At 32.5% G+C, this 25285-nt stretch overlaps 2 protein-coding genes across 2 annotated transcripts in view; one reads left to right on the forward strand and one right to left on the reverse strand.

Annotated features, from left to right (window-relative positions):
- The first annotated feature begins 1014 nt into the window (after positions 1–1014).
- LOC148284446 (uncharacterized) lies at positions 1015–10691 on the forward strand. Its single transcript, XM_088239632.1, has 8 exons — positions 1015–1140; positions 1348–1538; positions 3455–3646; positions 5163–5312; positions 6561–6666; positions 7510–7643; positions 8149–8282; positions 9519–10691. Exons 2-8 carry the CDS (start codon positions 1350–1352, stop codon positions 9604–9606), a joined length of 993 nt encoding a protein of 330 aa, XP_088095758.1. The 5' UTR covers positions 1015–1140; positions 1348–1349; the 3' UTR covers positions 9607–10691.
- Positions 10692–13574: 2883 nt separating this feature from the next.
- LOC148284447 (uncharacterized) overlaps positions 13575–25285 on the reverse strand; it is an 80206-nt gene continuing 68495 nt past the window's right edge. Inside the window, exons 3-4 of the mRNA XM_088239642.1 lie at positions 18053–18266; positions 13575–16190 (exon numbers count right to left, since the gene is read on the reverse strand). Coding sequence (XP_088095768.1) covers positions 16103–16190; positions 18053–18266 — 302 coding nt within the window. The 3' untranslated portion in view covers positions 13575–16102. The remainder of the gene's footprint in view (positions 16191–18052; positions 18267–25285) is intronic.

Genomic DNA, 25285 nt, shown 5'->3' on the forward strand with positions numbered 1-25285 from the left:
GACACGCTGCGATTGATGTACCAACGCAATGCCCTATGCACCATTAGATGTGGAAAGGGAGTGTTGATGAAGTTAATTATAGTAGAAACACGTATTGTAAAATAAATATATGTATCGTTGTTGCGTGCGATGAATTTTTAAAATATTTTTTGGGATGATAACTAAATAAACATTATGTATTCTTCGACAAAACATTGCCAAAATGTACGAAATAAATACTAAAAATTGTTTTTAATTGATCACGCATTTGAATGTACGTTTTAGTGCGTCATTGCTGTAGCTTGGTTATTAGCCCATCATAAACCCGACAAATAATGACGACATTCATCGAACGAACTAATCGTCATGAGACGTCGTGATTTCATCCGCAGTCATTATCTTATCTGGTTATTGCGCCGTGTGTTTTTCGCACTCTGAAAAAGACCATGAGGATCACGGTTTAATTTTTTTAACATATTATGTTGTATGCAAAAAAAACTATCATTTTTTCAAGCATTTTTTTGTCAAGGAATAAAATATTGTCCTATCCGGGCAATCCTATGTTTTCATGTGCAAAACCTAATTGAGTTGTTCAAGTAAATATTAAAAGAAAAAATATGAGAAAAAACAATGAAGGGAAAAAATTGTGATAGTTTTATTGCAAAACAAAGAAAAGGAATTTATTATAAAACCCACACCAAACAAAAGTAATTGGTTTATCTAAAATCCATTTAAGTTTCATAAAATACCTAATTTCTATTATATTATTATTATTATTTTACTATTATTCAACAATATTTATTTTAAAGCATTATTTCGAAATACTCATATCTATCCAAATAGGATAAAAATATCTGTTTGTAAGCCACAATTATTTATTATTATATTTTTATTGTTATTATGCCTTATAAATGTGTAGTTTTTGTGAAAATAATATTTTGTACCCCGTAAATGCAATTGTACAACTAGCCCCATATCGATAAAATATTGAAGGGCATGAATTGTAATAGTCTATGGGTATTTTCTCGCGCTAAATCGAGTTTATGGTTTCGAAAGAGTAAATAAAAATGGCGTTCGTGGCTCGAAAGTTTCTCGTTTTCGCTTAATTTTTTACTATAAATGAATTGTAAAATTTCATTTCTGCGGTGCTATATGATATCGGTAATTATACAACGATTCATGATGTTATTTAATGTCATAGTGCTATATTACTTGTTCAGTGTTTGAAATTTCAAAACTGTTGTGTCAATTATGCTGTAGAAAGAAACGTTGTTTTCATCGAATGTGTGATGTTTTTTCAAGAACGCGGTGTTGGTTTAATAATTTTGAAATTTGCAAAGTGTTAAACCATTTTATTTATTTATGTAGATATGTTTCGACATCAAACCCACCCTCGGAATGTCCACCCGTATCAAACTACTATCGTGCCTCGGACAGATGCACAATTCCACAACTCGACTCGGGAGCGGACGAAATTTCCTTGGCTGGAAAATCCGCAATTCTGCCAGCCTCCAGAATGCCAAAGCACCAACAGCTCAAACTCCGATAATTACCACCAGGTAGGGCGTTAATTACAGTACATCCCATGTTTTTAATGTCGATGGACCATAAATTCAATTGCTCAATCAGTTATTGGTACATCATGTTATTGTTTCAAAAAATAATATGATAATCTCTTGCATAATAATGCATCCTTACTGTAGACTTCATACTCGCCCAAAGAAAAATTATGTATTTTAAAAACATACAAATTAACTTAATTGACCAATTTAAGCAATTACATGTGCTACTTGTTTTTTATTAACGTATTTACACGAGGAAATATGATTGTTTATAAGACGCTCTCTTAGCTTTCGAGGCAAAATAAACCTTTTTTTTTTATTACGAAGTCATGCAATCATAATAAAAAGGTTTTTCAAATATCCACATTATTCATGTACTACCATCATCACAGTCTGAAATTTCTCAAGATTCAGTATCGGATTTTTCTGTATCGCTTTTCGACGAGTCATTGTCTGTGTCTTTCCACAAAATGTCATATGAATATTCACTTCAGTTGTCAAATTTTCATCCTGCCATTCTGTTATTTATGCTTTTTTCTTTTTAATTCAGCATAACAAAATAGTCTTCTTGCATACATTTTAAACGGTTTTTTACTCAGAATTTTACAGCGATTGTAAAATGCACTCTGAATTCAAAGACACCAAAATAGGAATAATAATAATCTCGGTTTATTAACAAAAATTACCATTTCTTTAGCTACTACATGTTTTGGGTAATAGATTTCTCTGGATTATGTCTAGTCTGCCTAACTAGGTAAAACCTGTTTTAAGGAAATGCAAAATAAGCAATAACACGACTACCTATTAGTTAATTTATTATACAATATTTAATTATGCTATTTATTATTTAAGAATGCGTTTTAGTAAAATTTCAAATTTTTCACTACCTAAACTCAGTCATCATTTTTTTGCAAAGTTTCGTTGAATCCTGGTCATGGTTTTTTGGGTATCATATTGAATATTTTGGGGCCCAGAAACCTGAAATTTCTTTGCCCGAATTCAGAGTTTGCGGTAGACCCCATGACCCAACTAGTTTGACTTCTGGTAGTGAGGGAGTGTTCCTTTTGGGATTTGGCAGAATAATTTGCTTTGACAAACGTTATTATTCTAAAAATATATAATTGCCTAAGATCCCGAATTCCTCAAATAACTTTATGCTTTGTTACCTGAAAGGCTGATGGAATAAAACATAATACGGTAATTAGAAATCTTAAAAATAAATGTGTCCAAGCGGATGAAGAATACAGTACCATGTGTGAAAAAAACAGAACCCTAGAAGGGTGTTTTAGATTCAATAGCTGCTCAGGTTAAATAAGGAAATAGTGTGGAGATGAGTCCCCCTCGTTGTGTAGTAGTGGGTGCAATCGCTTACCATTTTGAAGGTCCTGGTTTGATTCCTGGCGGATGAAATATTGATTTTTAATTATCAAAACATTGGTAAAAAACCTCGATGGAAATGGTGCTGTAACATGTGAAATTAACCAAAAGATCCATAATTTTAAAAAATAATCATATAATTTAGGCCTGTTGTAGCAAAATACGACTTGGTTGTTTAAACAAATAAGAGGCTTATATCAAGTCTTGTATGTTATGTAGACTCATGTGACATCATAGCACAAGGGTTAAGGTTGTTCAAACTGCATTATTTTATTGTTTCTGGACTGAACACCCAAAGCGTAAGACTTTTCACATTACCTTCATGTAATAGATGATCGGAATATGCGGCATTTAGTTTTACCAATGCAGTGCCCCATGCACCACTGGGTGTGGAAAGGGTAATAATGGTGATGAAAAATAAATCAATAAATACGCAGTAAGAACATGAAATAAGATAATTACATTCCACACATTCTTAAAAGACACTCGCATTGACGTTTTAAAAATGCAAATACTGATGTGTATATTTTTTGTAGGTGGCTCACTACACAAATGAACGGCCTAGCTGGTCGACACGCAGTCAGGCTGATGGAGTCTCGTCCCCCGTGTACCACACACCGCACGGGGAAGACGATTCACGCCTCTCTCCTTCTCTGCTGGGAGGGTACTCCAAACCTTACCAGCCCGGAGTGGAAATTCCCACTTACACGCTTCCTTTAGGTGTACAGGTAAATTCACAATATTCCCGGTTTTACTGGCTTTTACGAGAGTAAAAAAATATATTTAAAATGTAGAAAAATGTATTCTAAACAATCAATTAAATTGGTTATATTTTTCTTACTTTTGGTTTTATCATTTTGATTATAATGTTTTATTTTATTTAATTTATTTACGGTTCAATGAACCTTTTACAAACTTATAATAACGGCATTTAATAAATTACAACAAAAAATAAACATTTTTTTTAAAAAGCACATAAAAAATGCATATCTAAAAAGAAATATTGATTAAGAATGTATTAATAAAAAAAGAAATGTAATATTTTAAAAAATTAAAAATATGTAAGCAAAGGGTAAATTAAACAAAAAAACAGTTAAACTTAAATTTAAAAGGTAAGTTAACTTTTACTATAAAATAACTATTATGAAAGTATGCCCAATGTGCCTACATTTATTTTTTGCCATACCTATTGACATTCCAGTCTCACAGTGGTACGACTAACCTAGCTTCTATCAGCTGATCTGGCGCCCATGCAAACCTCACACCCCACACAGCCCTAGAGATAGTAATCCCCTCCACATTCGCCGCCCTTATAGACCTTGCGCTGGCCACAGAAGTCATGATTCGTCTCACTTGTCAATCACTCGGTTTCCTTATTTGGAACATTCTGGTCACAAGTAACTGTGTCTGCTCTAAGGATACCTTAAAGACTAATGCTATTAGGCCGCTTCCGTGTCTGAAACAACCCATGAACGCATTTGATCTCTTCCTAAACCCTTTCAACTCCGAGTAGAGAGAGGGTAACGAGTACCTACTGGTAGTAATTAGTACAATAGCAACCTTATTTGCTCCTTTGGAGAATTGGCGACACAGTGGGTGCAAAAATCTACCTGTAAATCACCTGGTAATATAGACATTCAATGTAAACTCGGAGATTGTAAACCTGTGTAGCCAACTGCAAATATAAAACTGTTTGAACGTCGTCACCTTACTGTGTATATTTAATCTTCCTGTGTTGAACCCTTTATCGACTTTGTATATGTGAATAAATCTTTGAAAGCTGACTAACGTGTTATAAACTTAGTTTTGAAAATATTTTTTTAATTATCTCAAGAAAACAAGATAAAGAAAAATAAGGTTAACAAATTCCCCATAGAAATCAGTATGTAGTAATAATTCATTAGTATAGAATATCGTCGTTGTACCGGCAATATCTGTTAGTGTTTTTTCTTTTTTAAAAGTATTTTAAATTTCTCATTAAGATTACACAATTTTGTTTCGACAAAATATGCGTAAATATTTTTCAAAATAAAATGACGTGTTTTTCCTTTTTGTAAAAAAAAATGTTATTTCTTAATTAAATAGGTGTTTTTAGGACTGAATAATTATGATAAAAATAACTAGATAATATTATCCGCAATTCTAATATCTGGATTCCACTGTAGTTGTATAAAAATCATTTATGTTTTTGTTTTCATTATATACTTTAGATTGTGCATTTTGTTACTATAAATATTTTTTTAGGAATCTGGTAGCAGTGTTGGGGAGTGTTGTGAAAGTGCACGGGGGGCAAGTCCTGTTGGGGCGTCCCGCAGCCCTGTCCCCAGTGAGGCCCCCGGGGGCTGCGGGGGCCACTGTCCAGGATTCCAGTATGTCTGCTACTATGTCCTGCAGGTAGACATTATCTTCTCGACCTTATACGAACTTTAGACAGAACTTTCTTATTACGTATTATTAAAATGCAGGGAAATGGTGGAAACCAAGAATTGCCAGTAGAGAAACTCAATTCATCATTTAAAATAATTTTATGTTTTAGTACATAAAAAATTAACCGCCCTACCCATACGAATGTACGTGATACGTCCGCGATATTACCGCCCGAACGCAGCAAGCCAATATCCCGTACGTCCAGGTACAAAAAGTATACCCGCAACCACAGAAACTTTTTTGATACGTCAATGTCCTACTCGCCCTACGCAGACGAATATGTTATACGGCGACTTTAATATTTTGAGGTCAGTCGAAGTTAACGGATGTGTTTGTGTTTTGTTTCTATGAGGAAGGAATCAGTAAAAAGTCATAATTCACAAGCATCTTCATATTTAGCAGTTTCCTTGAAAGTGTAATAGAAAAATGGCCCAAGGAAAGGTGTTGGTGTTTGAACACCAACAATCACTTGCTACCTCTTGTATTACATTAAATAAAAAATAAATTTAAAAAAATATTCAATAGTATTATTACCAAAAATTATGCGGCAACATCTTATGTTGAGAGAGAACCTCTGACTTGCAAAGTACATAAAAAAGGGCCATAAATGAGTCTATTGTTTTAAAATGTTGTCTGGCGCATGTAAATAAGTATTGTTATTGAAAAATCTTATGAAAGAAAACCCAATGATTTTTTATATACATTTTTATTAATTACCCAAAGGTAGGGTGGTTAGTTAAATTTTTATTCGTATCAGTGTTGCAATATTGCAAAATATAATATGCACCTTGCTTAACGGCGGCCTCTGTGGTGTAGTGGTCAAGACGCTTGAATCACACACGAAAGGTTCCGGGTTCGATTCCCGGTGAGAACACAAAAATTAAAATGTGTTTTTTCTCAAGCCTGAGTGTTCCGTGATGTAATTCACCACTGTAATTGGCCCAATTGCAATTGTGGTGCAAAAAAAAACTCATACAGATGCGTGGAAAATAAAACAAGAAGGGCAACACCTCCGAGTTATCAATGACAAGGTATATGACGCACGAGTGAAGGGCTCCATCCATAATTTTGTAAATATTACGACTATCACATTCCCTTATAAAAAAAATCAATGTTTTAAGTTTATTTAAGTTGCTTTTAGCATTTTGAAGAAAATGATTATTCAAATTGACGTGTTGTATGTATTAAAATAATAATGGTGATTTGTGGTTTCAGATAATTTTTGTGGTTGGTATCCTTACTGGCATATCTCTCTGTATAGCTGGCAGTGTATTGAGACGCAGTAACAGAGGCGGGGATTTAGGTGTACTGGTGTATATAGGTATGTATATAAATAATATTTGTGTAATTCATTTTATATCATTTATACATAAAATGAACAGTCAAACTTCAGTTATTATAAAGGTTTCTGCTCTTCGACAGATGAGTGAATTGTGGATCGTTTTTTGAAAACATGACATTTCCCCCATACAGCGTTTTGTTTTTTTTATTTTTTATAATCGAAAGCCAGTATTGAGACGCATCATTTACCTGAAATAAAACTCTCCAAACCACGCTAAAAACCGGCATACAAATATATCAAAATCTTAGACGATAAAATATTGTTTTGAAAAAATCATGTTTTATCGTGTATATTAATCCCTAATTTCAATAATTTATGTTGGGTGCTAATGAAATATAAAATAAAATTATATACTTACATTTAGATAACCTTCAGGTTAATTTGTAAGGTGTGATTTTTTAAAACAAAAATCGTTTACGCGATTTGATGCAAATCATGAAAAACCCTCTCCTGAAAAATTTCATTCGAGCAAGGTCGTGTTTTGAAAAAGAAATACATTCAAACATAGACAAAATGGTGAATATTAGACAGTGTGTAAAGTGGCCACTCAAACCAGCCAGTGACAGATCACAAGCCCTGGACTTCTATATTTCTATATTTCCATCTCTAAAATGTTCTCCATCTCTGTCGTAATATGTTAATCGCAGCTCCCTAGGGGGTAGAAATTCAGTATTTGTCTACAAACATTTGGATAAACTCATAATATTGTTAGTTACAAGTTAATGTTAAATATATTATTGCTGTTTATTTTCCATTCATATTTTATAAAACAATCGACGGTATTCAATAGGATTAACAAGTTAATATGTGTAATGATTATAGGTTGTCTCGCATCCATGGTGTGTAGTCTCCTCCTGGGTGTGCAGTGTTGCGTAAGGAGAAATAACAAGCAGAGAGGGAAGCAACTACGTATGAGGGCAGCCGGACCTGACTGCATTCAGCTCGATACCATTCCGGTACTTGTAATTTCTTCACTATTAATATTTGGAACTCAGTGATCAGATTAAAAATATCATTTCATTCAGTTTTAGGACAGTTATCTTTCTCATCCTCAATGACGTAGTTGTAAAGTAAATGTTTCTTTAAAATGCACTTTCTCCTAACCAGAATCCTTGACACTTGCTTTAGACCCGATAGATGCTCTCCGGTAAAAATCAGGCAAGTCTGCCTCGTAGCGTAATGTTTAGTGCGTTTGCTTAACACGCTTGTTGAGGTCTCCGGTTCGATTCCTGGGAAGGTCGACTTGAAATATTTACTAAAAAGGTGGTTCTACACCGCAATATTCAATGTTCTTGGACTACTCTGAAGCAAAGATTGTAAGATATACACTGCATTAAGTGTACCAATGCACCATCGGATGCGGACATGGTTATGATGATGATGAAAGTAAACTGACTCAAAATGGTCATAATAAAAGGTATTATAGACAAGTATTATGACGGCATTTTGTTTCTCTCGTAGAATGTGGGTGTAGAAGAACGCAGCATTCCAGTCCAGCATCCGAGCTTGAGTCAGGCCACTGCTCGGCAGATGCAACCTCTGCTGTACCCCCCTGCCAACTATATTGCGACGACTATACCCAGGGACTATTATAGGTATGTAACTGTTACCTTTAATTTAAAAATAAATACAGTCTAACTTGATTATTACGAGGAAGACAGGACCAATTGAATCTGCTCATCATCAGCATTACTCGTTATAACAGGAAAAGGGTTTTTAAATCCAATCGCCATTGCATATTGTTACTGTTGAAAATTATAATAAATGCTCACAAACATACCACTTTCTAAAATTCAAATGCAGATAAATAAACATTTTTATTTTTATCAATGTCAACACTGTGAACAAGGAGTATAGAGAAAACTTTTTACACATTTCAACATATTTCGCGCTGTGTTCTATTTTACAAATAATTGCCACTTTTCCGCAAATTGAAACACTTCCGCTTGTTAGTAGTCATGTTAACAATTCAAGGGTTAGGTTTTAACTTATCTGACATCACCCACTCGTAATGTTCATTATGCATTGACCTTAGAACAAAAAAAAAACATTTTAATAACCCCCGAAACAAGGATGACATGTCATTCATAAACTACAGAAAAAGTTGTAAATTGTAATGAAGTGCAGAGCCTGTGCTTACGAAGTTCACAAAGCTTGGATTTTTTACACGCAATTTCAACCGTTTGTGTGACACTTTGTCAATGTTGTCGGCGAAAACATCAATTAGGTAATTAGTCACTTACATAGTGTCATAAACGTGAACCGATCCCAATGGCCAGCGGCATCTGTGCTGAGTTAGTCCCATATTTGGATTTTCTTACTAAGGATCTTATCTCGAAAATTATGTTTTTTAACGATTGACGAGTTTTTGCTTAACTGTTGGTAATATTTTTGTTGGTATGTCCGAGAAGAAGCTCGTTATAAAAGCGAACAAATGTATGGAGAAAACCACAAACTAGTGTTTCCTCATTATATTGATCCTCGCTATTTCCGTGATTATTTTAACCAAGTTCGACTGTTTATATTTAGACTAATGTTTTTCATTGCCAATTTTTATTGAAATTTGATGAATGTTGTTTTTTGTTGATTTCATAAACTGTAGGTGAAATGAATTCAGGCAGATGAATCTAAGGTATAAATAAATTTAAAAAAACAGATTATACTCATAATCGATGGTCAATAGTTTTTTATTTGACTAATTTTTAACATTTACATATTTCTTTAGATTTAAATTAATTTTTCCATTTCGAAAATCCTATAATCGAATAGTGCATAGTCATTTATGAATAACATTTCTCAATAAAGTTTTTAATTCGGTTTGTTTATTCTAGAACCAGTCAGCGATATAATGTGCAGCCTTCTGAACAACGAAGTCCAATAGAAGAACTAAACGGTGTCCCGTGGTGGAGGAGACAATAGTTATCCTCTCGACTGATAGTCTTAATAATACTCACCTATACACTTATATTCTACTTTTAATCTTTCCTCTTTCTAACATATATATGTCTTCAATCTTCGGTGCATTATAATCACCCCAGTGCCAAATTCGCTGTAGAAAAAATGGTATTTTGATAGCTAAAATAATTATTGCTGTATGTTACAATTTTCTACTTTAAAGCCCTTTTAAGGCTTTCTTTGTAATGGTGCTAAAAGGAAAAGAAATGTTTTTTATTCCCCTCACAAATGTTATTATATGTAGCTACATTTTAATGCTAAACTTTTCCATCTTTTACACGAAACTTTGAACGATCGAGACTTTGCAATTCTAATAGTCAGTCCTTCATTTAAAAAAACTTACCTGTATGTTTGAAAAAGAAACGAGATAAATAAATTGTTTTATGCAAATTTAATATTGCGTAAAATACAATTCACTTATGTTAGAAGCCCTCGAGGTATTTTATTATGAAAATAGCACTGTGTAAGTAATCCGTAGTAATAATTTAAAGTATTAAATTAATGAAAACTGAGTTTATTTTGTTTTTTAGCATACTCAAAAATGAATTAATCCTGGTTAAATTCAACTTTTATTGCAATTTATTTTTACTAAGAATTGTAAAAGAACTGTGAAGGGCTGACTATATATATATATTTGAATTTGCAAGTGGATTTTTTACTCAGTATAGGATTTATATACATTTATATAGCTATTATAGCAATGGAGTGCTGAACCCATATGTATTTATGTATTTCAAAAAATATATTCTCTTACCAATTAGTATCATATTAATTTTACATGTTTACAAACGGGTATATAGATTAACATTTTATTATTTTTGCATGTCATATTTTAATAATATTGTAAACACTGTATGTATGTTATGCAACCTAAATATTGTCTATAGGAGATTATTCTAACAATATAACTCATATATTATAGAGCACTAAACTTGGCAATAAATGTGGCAGAATGCGGAATTTAATTTCTCAAGATTAAATTGTAATGTTAAAATTCACATTTATTACAGAAATAAACCGATCACTTAAACCAGCCAATGGAGGTGTCATAAGCCTCGTATTTTCCTAGACTGTATATTCCCTCAGGTTTTTCATCTCCGTTGAAATATTTGCCAGTAAAAATTAATGCGTTACAAATATGTTATTTTATGTTTGTATCATTGATTTAGTCGCCAATTTTTTAACATCAAAGATACACATATCTACACTGTATAGTGAAAATAGGTTTTTTTAAAGTCTGCATTTTGTTACTTTTTTCTTCAAATCGTTTCTGGGTATTTTAAATAGCATAAAGGACTTATTTATGCCATTTTACATACTCAATCACCATCGATCTGTATATGTAAAACTTGTAAATACATATAAAATTATGGCCAACCTGTGTTTGAGATAATCCGATCAAAAGTAAGATAATTTCTACATTTTGAAAATATTTTTTGCCTTCTGAAGTCACGAATGTCATTAAAACTGGAGATAATAAATGTTTGTGTATCTCGGTGTCATTTAAAAAAAGGGAAGACTTAATTTCATTAATGAGGAAGTTCAGTGCTACGGGTAATTATGGGAATGGCGAAGTTTCTTGACAACATATGAAAAAAAAAATGTAAAAATTAACTACTTCAAACTACGTCACAAGTTCTTCCGGATCAACCAATGATAGCTCACTAAGCAGCAGAACTCTCTTACTAGGAACTTGTGACAACACAGATAGAGTAATTTCGAAATAACAAAACTTTTTAAAAAATCAAAGCGCTGATAATACAATACATAAAAGTCATTTTGGCTTAGTTTAGTAAAGAAATCATAAAAAAACACTGAATTTTCTCATTGCAGAATCTTTTACTATTCAAAATGTGTGATATTTGCTCAATTTGTAAAAATGAATAGGAAAATATGTCAACAATGTTTGAGTATTTTCAAATGCTTGCAGACTGGCTGGATTTCCGCCCTAGGGAGTTATTCATATTTAAATTTATTTCAACAGAGGGAAAACATTTTCGAGAAGGGAATATGGAAGTCTAGGCATTTACAGGGCTTATGACCTGTGGAAGACTTGAGAAAATGTGGATGTTCAAACATGGGCAGAATGGTGAATGTTACAGTGTGTAAAGTGGCCACTTAAATCAGCCAATGACAGGTCATAAGCCCTGTAAATGCCTAGACTTCCATATTCCCTTCTCAAAAATGTTTTCCCTCTCTGTCGAAATAAATTTAAATAGGAAAATATGTGTTGCATTGGACAAACTGCAAAGTTATTTGTTTGTATGTATCTAAACATTTTGCATGTGGAAATTATTTTAAGAGTTTACTTGATGAAAACAAGTACAATAATTTAATTTTAGGTTTCAGGATTCGGTAACCTGTTTTACCGTACAACATAATAATTTTGCTATCTGAAGGATAATTTATTAATAGGCGAACCTTCAGAAAACAATTTTGATTTAACATGTTGACGATAAAGTGATATTTTTTTTAGTTGTTTATTATGATCGAAATATAAATATTCTCAATGAGGAAGTTTAGTGCTACGGGAAATTAGATGTCTAAAACATTTTCTTACTCGCAGTTAAAATTAGAGCATTAAATTGTACTGCAAAGTTTCTTGAAAATGTATGAAAAAAATAATACAAATAGAAAGTTGTTAAATGTCACTTGGTAACTTTTCCTTTCCAGCGTCGATATTTTATAAGTGTTTTGAAAATGAAGAAGTATTTTACCCCTCTTTAAATCTCTCACTCCCCTTTTTTAAAAAAAAAAAAGAAAATTTTTGCATTTTTATTATATACCCAAATATTTCGATTTTTGGGCCATTTTCAACGAGTTGTAAATAACTCGCTATTAGAAAATGGGAATCAAGTTGGGGTAGTGGGGTTCGAACCTCGGACCTTTGACCCGTGAGTCCGCAACACTAGTTACGCTACCACAACCCGATTCGATATGGAACTGCATCGGTACACCATATCTTGATCATTTTTGTTACATGAAGGTAAGATGATTGGTCTTACGCTTCAGATGTCTAGGGACTATGAAATACATACAATATTTTGTATGGAAAATGTTTTTCATCTTCACAAAAATAAGTTTAAATGTAGGTAGTTTATATCTGCATTTATATTTTTTACTGTCGACACTGAAACTACTTGGATGAGGTTCTATGTACCCCCCTCCCCCTACCCCCATCATTCCCATTGTGTTTCTATTTTGTGGTAAATTAAAAGATATCTAAATAAAAAAAAATACATAAAAATAATACCAACGTTTAATATTTTCTCTAAGTAAATGCAAAGGGTCTGCTTGTGTCAAGCTTAACGTTTATATATATTATTAAGTAGGCTTCATGGACCAAAATACTTTTATCGCTTTCCTTGCGGTGACGTTGGCGATCACTACAGCGAAAGCATTTCAGTCTTGCGCTACTCTTATATTCCGCAGCCAGGACAACTTTTTATTGGATGTACTCGATCGCTTTATTGGTGACTAATGCACAAATTTATGCCATTTATTTATAGTGCTGTACCACCACCAGTGAATGAATTTTTCATGTACATTTTGTGAATAGTATGTAGGCTTATAGATTGGTTGTAAAAAATATATTTATTTGTAAAGCCTTCTATATACACTAAAGAATAATATGCTCCTAATATTTTTGCTACTCTTATATAACTAATAAAATGATAATAAATAATTAAGCTAAAAATGCCGTATCCATTTAGTGCCTGGTTACTGCTGTGCCGAGTGCATATACAATATTCTATGTGCATGATAATATACTCTTGTTTGAGGCTCATTATACAGTATTTTGCCAATGTCAAACAGTGCATATGCAAATAAAATTATTCTACGAATAAACAGTTTTTATTTGACCCGAGGAGTGCGATAGGGATAATGTTGTCGCCAACAATGTTTTGGAAACTAAAATAAAACAAGTATACTTCTGTAGTTTTAGCTTTATTATTGAACAGAGAGCCAAAAAGGTTTCATCAAAGTAATTCGTGAAATTTGATTTGAAATAACAACGATATTTTATACAGAAATAAATAAAATCATTGAACAATATTTTCTCCTTACAAAGTACATATTTTAGTAATAAAAAGATTACATCAAAATGAATACCTGAACACTAAATATAATACAAGTATTAAATTCAGGCGAAAGACGGCTATGACATAGATATAAATATTTTTTTTCATCTTTATCTAATTTCCTAATTTGGAATAAACTCTGTTTTCAACGTTTTGGCCTTTTTCCAACACATTGGATATATTTGTCGATATAATACTTTGTTCAAACCATGCGAACGGAATGACTTAATATGGATACAATACAATTTTAACCTGTATTCATTAATTTGGAATATATTTACCGACTTAAGTTAATTATATATTTGCAAGTGCATACAAAAATACAGATACTTAATCCATAAACAGTTTGAGTTTAAATACAAAATAAATTCAAACTTTTATGGAGACATTTATTTGCATATTTTAAAGTTATGGATGGACGATGGTTAAATATTAAAGAGTGCACCAATTGCACTAAGTCGACTAAAGACTGTTGAAAAGAGGCTCAATATTATTGAAACAGAATTATCTGTAAGGACGTACAAACTCATTCTGAGCTAGACACCGATGTATCTTACCCTCTTAAATATTTTGATCCTTATAAAGGGTATAATATGTCATTTATATTCTATTTTTATTGCATGTAAAAGTTATTATTTAAATTTCAGATATTCATACTTTAAAATTTCATATTTGAATACATTTAGAATAAAACGGCACAAAAACACAATTTACGATTGATTTTCATATTAATAAGCAATGTATTATTACAAATTTGGTATTTATGTATGTATTGATTTCTTTATAGACACTGAAACTTAAAAAAGATTAGGTACTTAACTAGAATTAACAATTATGTAATTTGTTATTACCCAATCCCCTGATAATCGTTTATGAATATTTATTTTATCCTAATTACGCATACATTTATTTCAATAATGATTTTACTTTCAAGAAAGTACGAATGAAAAGAGCCGATTGATAAACAGAGGATTATCGATTGAGAAGCTTATTAGCATTATTTGCTTTTAAGCTTTGTTAGGTTCAAATAACATAAGACAAAAATAGTTATATATGAAGAGCCACAATCAAAATATTCACACAATCATACTGTCTTTTCAGTCTTTTTAAATACATTTTTCAAACACACAAATCTATCAAACACTCTATACATTTCTATCATTATTCGCATTCACTTTCCAAATATGTCATTCCAATTTTATAGCACTCTGTCAGTTTATTATAAACATAGTAAAAATCGATTTTGATTAATATGAACATGGTTAAAATTCCAGAAACATTCATAAAACTGATACCAACTTCCATTTTACGATATTAAAAAAAAAAGCTCTCTTTTGATGATTGAGATCTTTCGATGAAGAAACAAAAGAGAACAAAAATTATATTAAATGCATATTTAAGTGTGCCAAAGATTAGCGCTACATTCCTCAGTCTGAATACAAAATATTATTTTAAAAAAAAATAATTGTGAATAATAGTTTGAAAATGCTGAATATTTATTGACAATATGTGACAACATATTCCAAAAATATTCCAATTAATAATTTGCAAATAAATTTCTTAACTATGTAAGAATACGAAAAACAATATTTTTAATTTACTTAATATTAAATCGAATGTTTGAATTTATAATTATAATCTTTAATTTTTACTTTCCACGTTTGAATTTGAATTTTTTATCATAAACTTTCTTATTATAAACAATTCAACATAAAAACATTTTTATTGTCGCACACATATAATTTCTTAAAGATCGTACATTCTCTATCCAACCGACAATCCACAGTTACATAGTCGCCATACTTTGATATGTGTTATATTATTTTGCTTCGCAATTACATATGTGCAATTCTTGAGTAAGGGACTCGCAACATAATCGTTTATAGATTTTTTGCTAAAACAGAGTCTTTTTCAATCTTATTAAACCGATGGACGCGCTACAAATACTAATGGAATTATTTTAATCTAACATAGCTCTATCCTAACACATAGTAAAAGTAACATGCAATTTAGAATAAACCGTGTGTTTGAAGATGGAAATTGATTGGAATGAAATGATAATACACAAAGGATAAAGTACTCCTTAAAATGTCAAATGGCCACATTTTTTTGTTGGAACTAAAACATAAGATCATTTTTCCTTAACCTAGTAAGTAATGTATTATATACTAATGGATAGTATACGCAGTTTAATGTCTTCGTCTAAATGTTGCGTTATTTCCAAATCTATCATTACCTTGCCTAAAACATACTTGACATAAATTGTTAATTGGACGCATTCTCTGATGTTTTTGTTATTTTACCAGAAGTAAAATGAGAAGCGGGTATCGTATATGTATGTACCGCCTTCTGCGGTGATGCGACTTGCTCCGAGGGACTTAGGCTTCCTCGACGTTCTTCAGGGGACGGAGGACTATCCGGGGATCCGATTCCAGCATGCGGTCGCTCTCCTCAGCGCTGCTCAGACTGAAAAAGTTGAATATTATTTAGCATTTCTGAGGAATTCTGTGGCACAACAAATATTGGATAAGATGAAGTATTATTATTATTTGACAACTATAGTTTCAATATATATGAGGCGGTCGGCGCAGAAGTGACTTAACCCACAAAAGATATAAATGAACTTGGAAGTGGTCCCTTACAATTCATTTTATGAATGAGAAGCGGTTGAACAGTTTAAACACCCTATAGCTACATGGGTAAAATTTGAACGCAATTATCTCAGTTCCACGCGTTTGTGTTTTACATCACTTCTGCACTGACCACCTCATGTTTTACTGAATTTATGATTTTTTTACTGCAGTCAAAAAAATTTATCAGCTATCAATAGCTATATTATTGTTGTTTATTTTATATTTTGGAAAAATAAATATTTGCATTTCCATGATTTATCCAAATATGCGGGGGTCAAAGTTCACTGATCAATGACACACACACACACACATGCCAAATGGTTTTACCTGAAATATATAATAGAACAACGACCTAAGAAGCAAATCTGCATTTTCTATTGAATATGATACCATCATATTCTGCAAGATCAACAGTATTGCATACAGGACGTTAACTCAATAACGAAATTGGAATATAAATATATCAATTTCGGAGACATGAAGAACAAAGGAACACTGCCTCTAAAAGGACCACATGGCATGGCAACGCCAGTCAGTCAGTCAGCATGTAGTCCAAGTACAGTCAGTTCAACTCACCATCGGCCGTTACTCTTGTGCAACACAACAAAGTGCTGTATCTTATTTGCCATGTAATAAATAGGCATCAAACGTCAACATCATTTCTTTAGTCAATCTTCAACCGGGGTAGGGCTCCAACCCCCACAACAAGCAAAATCTTACAAATATTTAAATTTTTTGGGCAATTTTCAATGAGTTGTAAATAACTCACTATTAGGAAACAGGAAGCAAGTTGTGGTCTACCACTCTTAGCGGGGTTCGAACCTTGGGAATGGAAATCAAGTTGTTGTAGAACAGGGTTCAAAATTCAGACCTCCAATCCGTGAATCCGCGTCAATCTGGTTTAAATTCATATACGAGTACATACTCATTCAAAACCTATTTAGCTTAGTAACTATGGTGAGTTTTGTTTGTTGACGGTCACATAGGAAGACCACACATAAAACATTATAGCACTAATCAGAACGCATAATCGGGTTGTGGTCCCGTGGCTAGTGTTACGAACTCACAGATCAGAGATTGTTTTCCATTTTCTAATACTGTTAACTCTTAAAAGACTGTGGTAAATATTTATTTGCGCGCGACGATATAGCATCGTGTTACCACAAGCAAACGAAAGAATATTCTAAAGTAAGAAAAATCAATTTTAAATCGTAAATACGCCAGTTATCTTACATGCGTGCGCCCCCCATCAATGTCAATAATCGACTCAATTTGTTTCACACAAACATCGGCCACAGAACAGCGTCTCTAACTTCCTTGTTATAAGTTTTGTCGTTGTGCTCTCCCTTACACAGATTTATTTCTGAATTGGAGTCACGTTCCTTCTTCGCGTAGGAAGGATAAATACCCTTAGTATTAAATTCCAGCATAGTTATACAAATTTTACTTTCCAAATATGGTGTGAAAACGTCCATTTGAAGATTACAAAAAATAAGAGAAATATATACTAAGTCTTGTATCGTATGTAAACTAGTGTGACATCCAGCCACACGAGAGTTAAATAAAAATAAAATGACAAAAAGAAAATGACCCCAAAATTGAAATATTTGGGTAAATCCTGAGACTGATTACACCGCACGTCATTCGCAGTCTTCGGCTTTGTTTCGGATCCACTGTCGGGCTCGTTCCACCTACCAGTCCTTGTTGTCCATGAGCTGCCGCCTCTCGTCGTCGGCGGGCGGCGCGTCTCGCACGGGCGCGTACTGCGCCGCCACCAGCGGGTCCGTCGAGGGGTTGGGCTGGCCGCCCAGGGTGCCGGCGCCGCCGCCCGTGCCGCCCGACTCGCCGCCGCCGACGCCGCCCTTGCCGAACACGCCACGCCGCCGCACTACCAGGTGCATGAACACGCCTGGAAACGAACAAAAAAAAACATCTAAATTTGTTTTCGCTAAATTTTATAAATGTTCGTGTCCCACACAGACCAACTGGACTATATTATCCTAGAAGTCGCCATCGCAATACTAATTATTCCTTAAATGCATTGGTTACCCCGCATGGAGTGGCTTGCAAATGAATACATTAAGGATTTAGATTTTTTGTGATGTAGTCCTACGTTTTTAAAAATATCAATTGGGAATTTGATGTCCAAATGTTTATAGACAAAGATTGGATTTCGCCCCCTAGGGAGCTATTGAGATTCACATATTTACATAAGAGATGAATGAGGAAGAATTAAAGGAATATGTATATTCAAACATAGGCATAATGGTGAAAGTTAGTGTGCAAAGTGGCCACTTAAACCAGCCAATGATAGGTTATAAGTCTTGTAAGTGCCTAGAGTTCCAGATTGACTTATCTAAAATGTTCTCCGTCTCTGCTCAAACTCCCTAGGGGTTTAAAATTCAGTCTTTGTCTACAAAAATTCGGACAAACTCAAAATATTGCTGATTAAACAAAGAAGGCTGGTCCAAGAGGTATATATATATGTTTTTTTTTTCATTCAGGCATTGCCTGCGTATGAATCTCACCCACATCAATAAAGGTTTTAGCTCTTTAACTTCACAAAATCAGGTGCGAATTACATGGGTCAGAAAATAGTACAAGATCTTGTGTAATACACAAATTGAGTGAAATCTGTGGTCAAATTCAGAAAAATTAAAACACGTTTTATTTTTCAACAAATATTTTAATCAAAAGGCCAGAAGGCCCGAGTTGAGAGGTGAAAAGGTCATTAAAAAACGAAGAAGAATCAAGATCCGCGCGCGCGTCCCACGCCTTTGAACTGTCAATGTAGATTTGTTGTTGTTTGTGTCACCGCACTTTTTCATTTCACACTCGGCTTTTTTTTAATGGAAAAACTTTACTTATTTTTAATAAGGTTGTTCGTAATTACGTCGTTACAAAATAGTTCGTTTTGTCAACTGTAAAACTACTCGTTATCCATGGCACAGAAAACATCTACGTACTCCGCATGCTTACGCGCAATATTCAATCCCAGAAACTGCTCGGTGTAAAACAGCAAATGAAACTGCCAAGATCTTATACCGTTTTCTGACCCATGTAATACTAGCTTAAACTTTCTATGTATTACAATATTTGAGTTTGTCCAAATGTTCGTAGACAAAATACTGGATTTCACCCCCTCGGAAGTCATTAAGATTAACAAATTACAACAGAGATGGAGAATACCATATAAAGCCCTGTAAATGCCTAGACTTCCATATTCCCTTATTTAAGGTATTCTCCATCTCTGTTGTAATTTGTTAGTTTTATGTAAATACATATAAGATACGTATCTTTGCGATGATTTTTTTCTCGCACGCTTAGATTATATTTAAGCCAACATAACATGTCCATGCCAGTGAACTTGGAAAAATAATCAGAATAAATCTATACAAGAAATTAATAAAAATAATTTATATATACCTACTTAGAGACGGCCGTGCCTAAATAAATAAATTGCGGAAATGAATATAGTGATTTTTTTTTAACCAACGAGGAAACGATTTTTCATAGCCATAGCGAAATTCAGAAAAGGAAGTTGCGAAATTTAATTAGGTACTCTGCTAAACAGAAATAAAATAATTTAACCAAAACAGTTTTTTTTTAAATCAAATAATAATGAAGGCTGTAGTCTGATAAAAAGTTCATACGATTTTGCCATTTTAAAAGGCCGATGCGTAGTTTAATTTCTTTTTAAAAAACAAAATTTTAGTTTTTAATTTTATAACTTTCCTGTTTAATAAGGAACTTCAGCCCTACGGGAAATTAAATTATACGGCAAAGTTTCGTGAAAAAGTACGATTTTTTTTATATTAACGAATTACTTTGAACGACGTCATTACTTCATATGAATCAACCAATGATAAGAGTTGTGGAAGATTTCCGGTTTTTACAGTAACAAAAGTAGTTTCACTCACAATGCTATTATCTCACGAACCAATTGTCCGACAGCTGTCAAATTTATACACTCAGGTATCTTTTCAACCTAACTGTTAGTTTTTTCATATCATTATAGACATTTATGTTGCAAACTATTTATTAAAAATATATTTACTAACAAAATATTTAAATGACCAATGAGGAACTTCAGCTCTATGGGAAATCAGATACAAAAAATGATTTCTTCCGCGCGGTAAAAATTAGAGCATTAAATTGTAGAGCAAAATTTCTTGAGAACGTATTGAAAATAATATTTTTTTTAAATAAAAACGAACTATTTTGAATGACGTCACTAGTTCATATGAATTAACCAATGATAAGAGAGCTGTGAAAGATATCCGGTTTACTTACCGTCAACGGACCAATCGGCAGAACTGATCGAGAAGGTGCGGAAGAGAATTTGATACGTCACACGCGGAGTTATTTCAGAACAAAACTGTAGCGCTGATAATACGATACATAAAAAAAAAACAAAAAACTTCATTATCTTTAAATCATTAGAACAATGTTAGTGCTTCAAATATAAAATTTATATTTGAAGCACTAACATTGTGGCTATTCATTATATTTTTTTAAAAAAACTTGTTTTTATGAGAAGGTACTTAAGTTTAGTCTAAATTTCAAGAGGCATAATCTGTCGGTCGAAAAATAATAATATTTAGTTATATCAAACGTTTAATTATATTTTTTACCAGGAATTCCTTACTTTTACTACAGCTTTTTAAAAAAAAATGCTTAACTATACTTTGTGCTACTACTGTGTTTGTGAACTACCTTTGTGACGTCAGCATTGTGTGTGCATTACAATAATAAATTATAAATCCTAATATAAAGTACCGAACGTTCTTTAACTGCTTACTTTTAAAAACAATAGATATATTTTTTTCTCGATGTCTCCCACGCACACGAATGTAGCACATATCGTGGGTATACAAGGAAAATCGGTTAACTACGTTTTTGGCATATTTGAGTTATGAATACCATTAACTTCAAATTTTTATCCTCTACCTACAGGTATAATCGGTTAAATGATATTACCGCCATTAACTGAGTTTCAGACAATTGTAGAGCGAGTAAAAACGTATATATAGCATTTCTTCTCAAATCTTTACAAAGAAAATCACTTAAACTATTTTAAGTGACTATTTTTCAGTTGAAGTTTATGTTTTTAATAATGAATAAACAAGGAAAAACGGTTAAGTGTCTTTCTCTGGTTTCCGTTACTAAAACAATATCACATCCAAAGTTTTTATTACAAGTAAAAACAGCTGTTATGTGGGTTTAGCTAGTTTTTATTGAACTAAAAATATCTGCCTTAATGAAACCTTACTACAGCGAAAAACTGTGTTAAAAAAGACTTGTTAAGTTATGCAAAACAGGAGTCATTCCCGAAGAATTCCATCATTGGTAAAAGAGTCTTTCCACTTCCGCTAATGTGATAGATGCTTTATCTGAAGATGAAGACAGTGTTGAATTTGATACAACTCAAATTCAGTTAGACAATGTCCCCGGCTAACTCAACCAGCACAAATTTCTTCACAAGGAAAATCAGCTAAATGCGGATCTTATTTTTCTTATCTTAGTTAATTTTTTTTCTTCTCAAAATTCTGTTGCTTTTTATCTTTATATATATAATTTCTCTGTACGTGTGATGTCACCGTACTCCTCCTAAACGGCTTAACCGATTTCCGTGCGGTTTTCAGAGAAATATAGATCTCTGAGCTGTGCGTGTTCGTAGATATTAAAATCTTCAATCGAATATGTAAATAAGAAGTTAGGAGCATAAATGTTATTTTCATCGATCTACCAGGGTTGCATTCGAGGAGAATGCATTTGCAAAACAATGGAAAGATGTTGTTTTATTGTGTATAAAAAAGCTTGTTTTTGAATGTTTACAAACAGCATATGTTTTTTGTGGATCTCAATAAGATTCTTTCCTTAAATTCCTTATAATTTCTACCTATTTATTTCTTTTCATTGGATTTTTGGTAACGTTAAAATAATATTAAGTTCAATACATTTTTTTAAATCGTATTCTTACATAAGTACACCCCTTTGTTGGTGAGACGACCGGAGTTTGACATTTGCAAAAAGAATGCCATATTCGAAAAAATATTTATTTTATGTTTTGGAATTCAACCATAAACAAGTACCAACTTAAATTCAATATTTTTTCAAAATTGACAATTTATAGTTTTGGAATTCAATCATTAATAAGTACCTAGGTACCTACTTATCAAGGAAGACTTATTCTAAGGTAATAGCAGGCAAACCAATGTTCGGGCAGGACAACGTCTGTCGGGTCCGCTAGTTTCATATAAATTCTGTAATGTATAAAAACATGTTTCATGGATAATAAACAATAAGTATTTAAAAAAAAAAACAAAACTTGATTTTTGATGAACGACCAAACTTTAAAATTCAATTTACGCAAAACTGGCGTTCTGCAGTTAGCCGGTTTTTCTTGTATCCCCACGATGTGTAGGTATGGAAGGAATACTATTTCCGTGAAAATGTCAAGAGCGTTGTTGTCGATTGCTGGAACGGGACTTAATAGCGGGATAAGCGTAGTTGATTGCAACTGCGTGGAAGGAAGGACCATGTGTGGAAGTGAAGTATGCAATGAGGAACTTCAGCCCCACGGGAAATTGGATACAGAAATATTTTAATAATAACGAACTACTCTGAACGATGTCACTAGTTCTATTTCATGTGAATCAACCAATGACAAGCGAGTTGTGGAAGATTTCCAGTTTACGGTAATTCAACGGACCAATCGTTGAAGAACCGACCGAGAAGGAGCGGAAGAGAACTTGAGACGTCACACACGCAGTAATTTCAGAAATACAAAACTTTAAGAAAATCATAGCGTTGATAATACGATACACAAAAAAATATTTTGGCTTAGTTTATTAACAAAAAAAAAAAAAAACTTCGTCATAGGAAAAATAAGGATGGATGTGAGCTGAATGCTATCGAAATATACATATGTTCTCTGAGACAAACTATCTACAATAGATGCACAAACATGCGAGATCCACGCAGATTGCAAGACTGAGGTTATCGACAAAATAAAATAAGTTAGAATTTGGAACACATAGAACGAATCTACGGCTAAAAATATTCCAGTTTTTTTTTTAATTTATAAAAAGGTTTATATATATATTTTTTTAAAAAGGTTTTTTTTAAATAATTTATTTTAAAATTGTTGTGAATCCCTGAGCTCTTAGCACAATACATATTGTAATATACATTGCAACAATTCCAACAAATTAAGAATTTATGATTTTTGCCATTTCTAATTAACTGCGTTATCTGTATTTTTTATCTTTGTTTTTTTTTACCTAAGGGTGTTAAGTATAATGTATTGCATCTAAGAGTAATAACCTAGTAGATTTGCCCACACGGAGAAAAACCATTGTATGATTATTGACTACAGATTACAGCAATACAACGGGCCGTACTGGTGGTTTAACTTAAGCTGGCGCATTCAGATAACTCACACTAAGGCATTTAAAATCTACAGAATGTTGATTTTAAAACATGTTGTATTCTATTTTAACCAAATGTGCTATCTTTTTTTAAATTTCGGAGTTGGATTATAGGGTTGTGTGAATGCAATAAAAATACAATGGGTTAAGAAAATGTAATATTAATTTACTAAAATACTTTGTTTCATTATTTTATATATTTCAAAATGTTGCATTTTACTAATTATATTCCTTCCAAGAATAAGGGCAATTTAAATTTGATAAAATGTATTTTTTATAGTCAATTACTCTAGAACAAGAATGCGAAGTTGTGTAGGTTGTTTTGAGTATATAAATAACAAGATTTATTGTTTATCAATAAATGTGTATACATATTTTTTTCGATATAATTTGTACTGTGCATTTTAATTACATTCTATTAATTATAATTATAATAAACACAAAATATTAAATAAAAAAATGCTTGTTTAAAAAGAAATAATCGTAAATATATGAAATTTTCTTAAGTAATTGTTTTTTTTTCGCTCTAATACAAAATAAATTTTTTAAAACATTAAAAATAACAATATACAACATCAAGATTTTTTAATTCAGTGTTCTGTACATTAATTTTTTTTTGTGTAAGTTTTGTGAAAGCGCCATCACTACATAATCGACCTTTTCATGATTTGATTAAATAAAAATACCTATATATTTATAAATCAGTGTTTTTAATCCATAACTTAATACTCGTACAAATTATTATATTTTTACTATTGAGAATCGCAGCGAAATTCAGACGAACGCAGAAGCATCCTGTGTATATTTTATTACCATATCATTAGCAACTAATAAAGCAAGTTGTCTATGTCACGCTCATAAGCGCGTCTGAGCGTGAGAGAGACGGAGATTATTTTCATAATGCGTATGCCGTGCGATGTCATACGATGGGCTTATTCACGGATACTACACAATGCGTATGTGTAAGTATAGCGCACGCGCCAGCTTATAAAAATCCACCAGTAGGTAGCATTGAGAATTGTAAGCGCAAACCGAAACCGTCCATTACACGTTTGTTAAACCCAAACTAAAACCAAACCAAAAAATTTGAACACTTTTATTCTATGGAATAGAACTTAAGGGCATCTCTAGAGAATTATTACTCAGAGTATTATTTCATAATAGAACACTGTTATGTTTAATGTATTTATGTTTTTGTTTTTAACTCTTGTGTGGCTGTGATGTCACACTAGTCGACATAGGCCACAAGACTTGATATATCTCTCTTATTTTTTTAAATGATGAATTCGTATTTTTTGTAATCTTCAAATGGACATTTTCACACTGGATTTGGAAAGTGAATTTCGTATAACTATGCTGGATGTTAATACAAAAAAATATTTATCCTCGATACGCGAAAAAAGAGTGTCCGCTAATTCAGCAACACATATGTATAAGAAAGAGCACGAAGATAGAACTCATCACAGGGAAGACAGAAACGCTGTTCTATGGCAGG

This window comes from Micrasema longulum, unplaced genomic scaffold (assembly GCF_059751315.1).
Source record: "Micrasema longulum isolate JH-2025_06_02 unplaced genomic scaffold, ASM5975131v1 h1tg000117l, whole genome shotgun sequence".
Taxonomy (NCBI): domain Eukaryota; kingdom Metazoa; phylum Arthropoda; class Insecta; order Trichoptera; family Brachycentridae; genus Micrasema; species Micrasema longulum.

Coding starts and splice junctions, on each gene's coding strand:
- LOC148284446 (XM_088239632.1), top strand. CDS start 1,350: ATGTTTCGACATCAAACCCACCCTCGGAATGTCCACCCGTATCAAACT. Junction 1,539..3,454: donor ACTCCGATAATTACCACCAG/GTAGGGCGTTAA, acceptor TATTTTTTGTAG/GTGGCTCACTACACAAATGA. Junction 6,667..7,509: donor AGGTGTACTGGTGTATATAG/GTATGTATATAA, acceptor TAATGATTATAG/GTTGTCTCGCATCCATGGTG.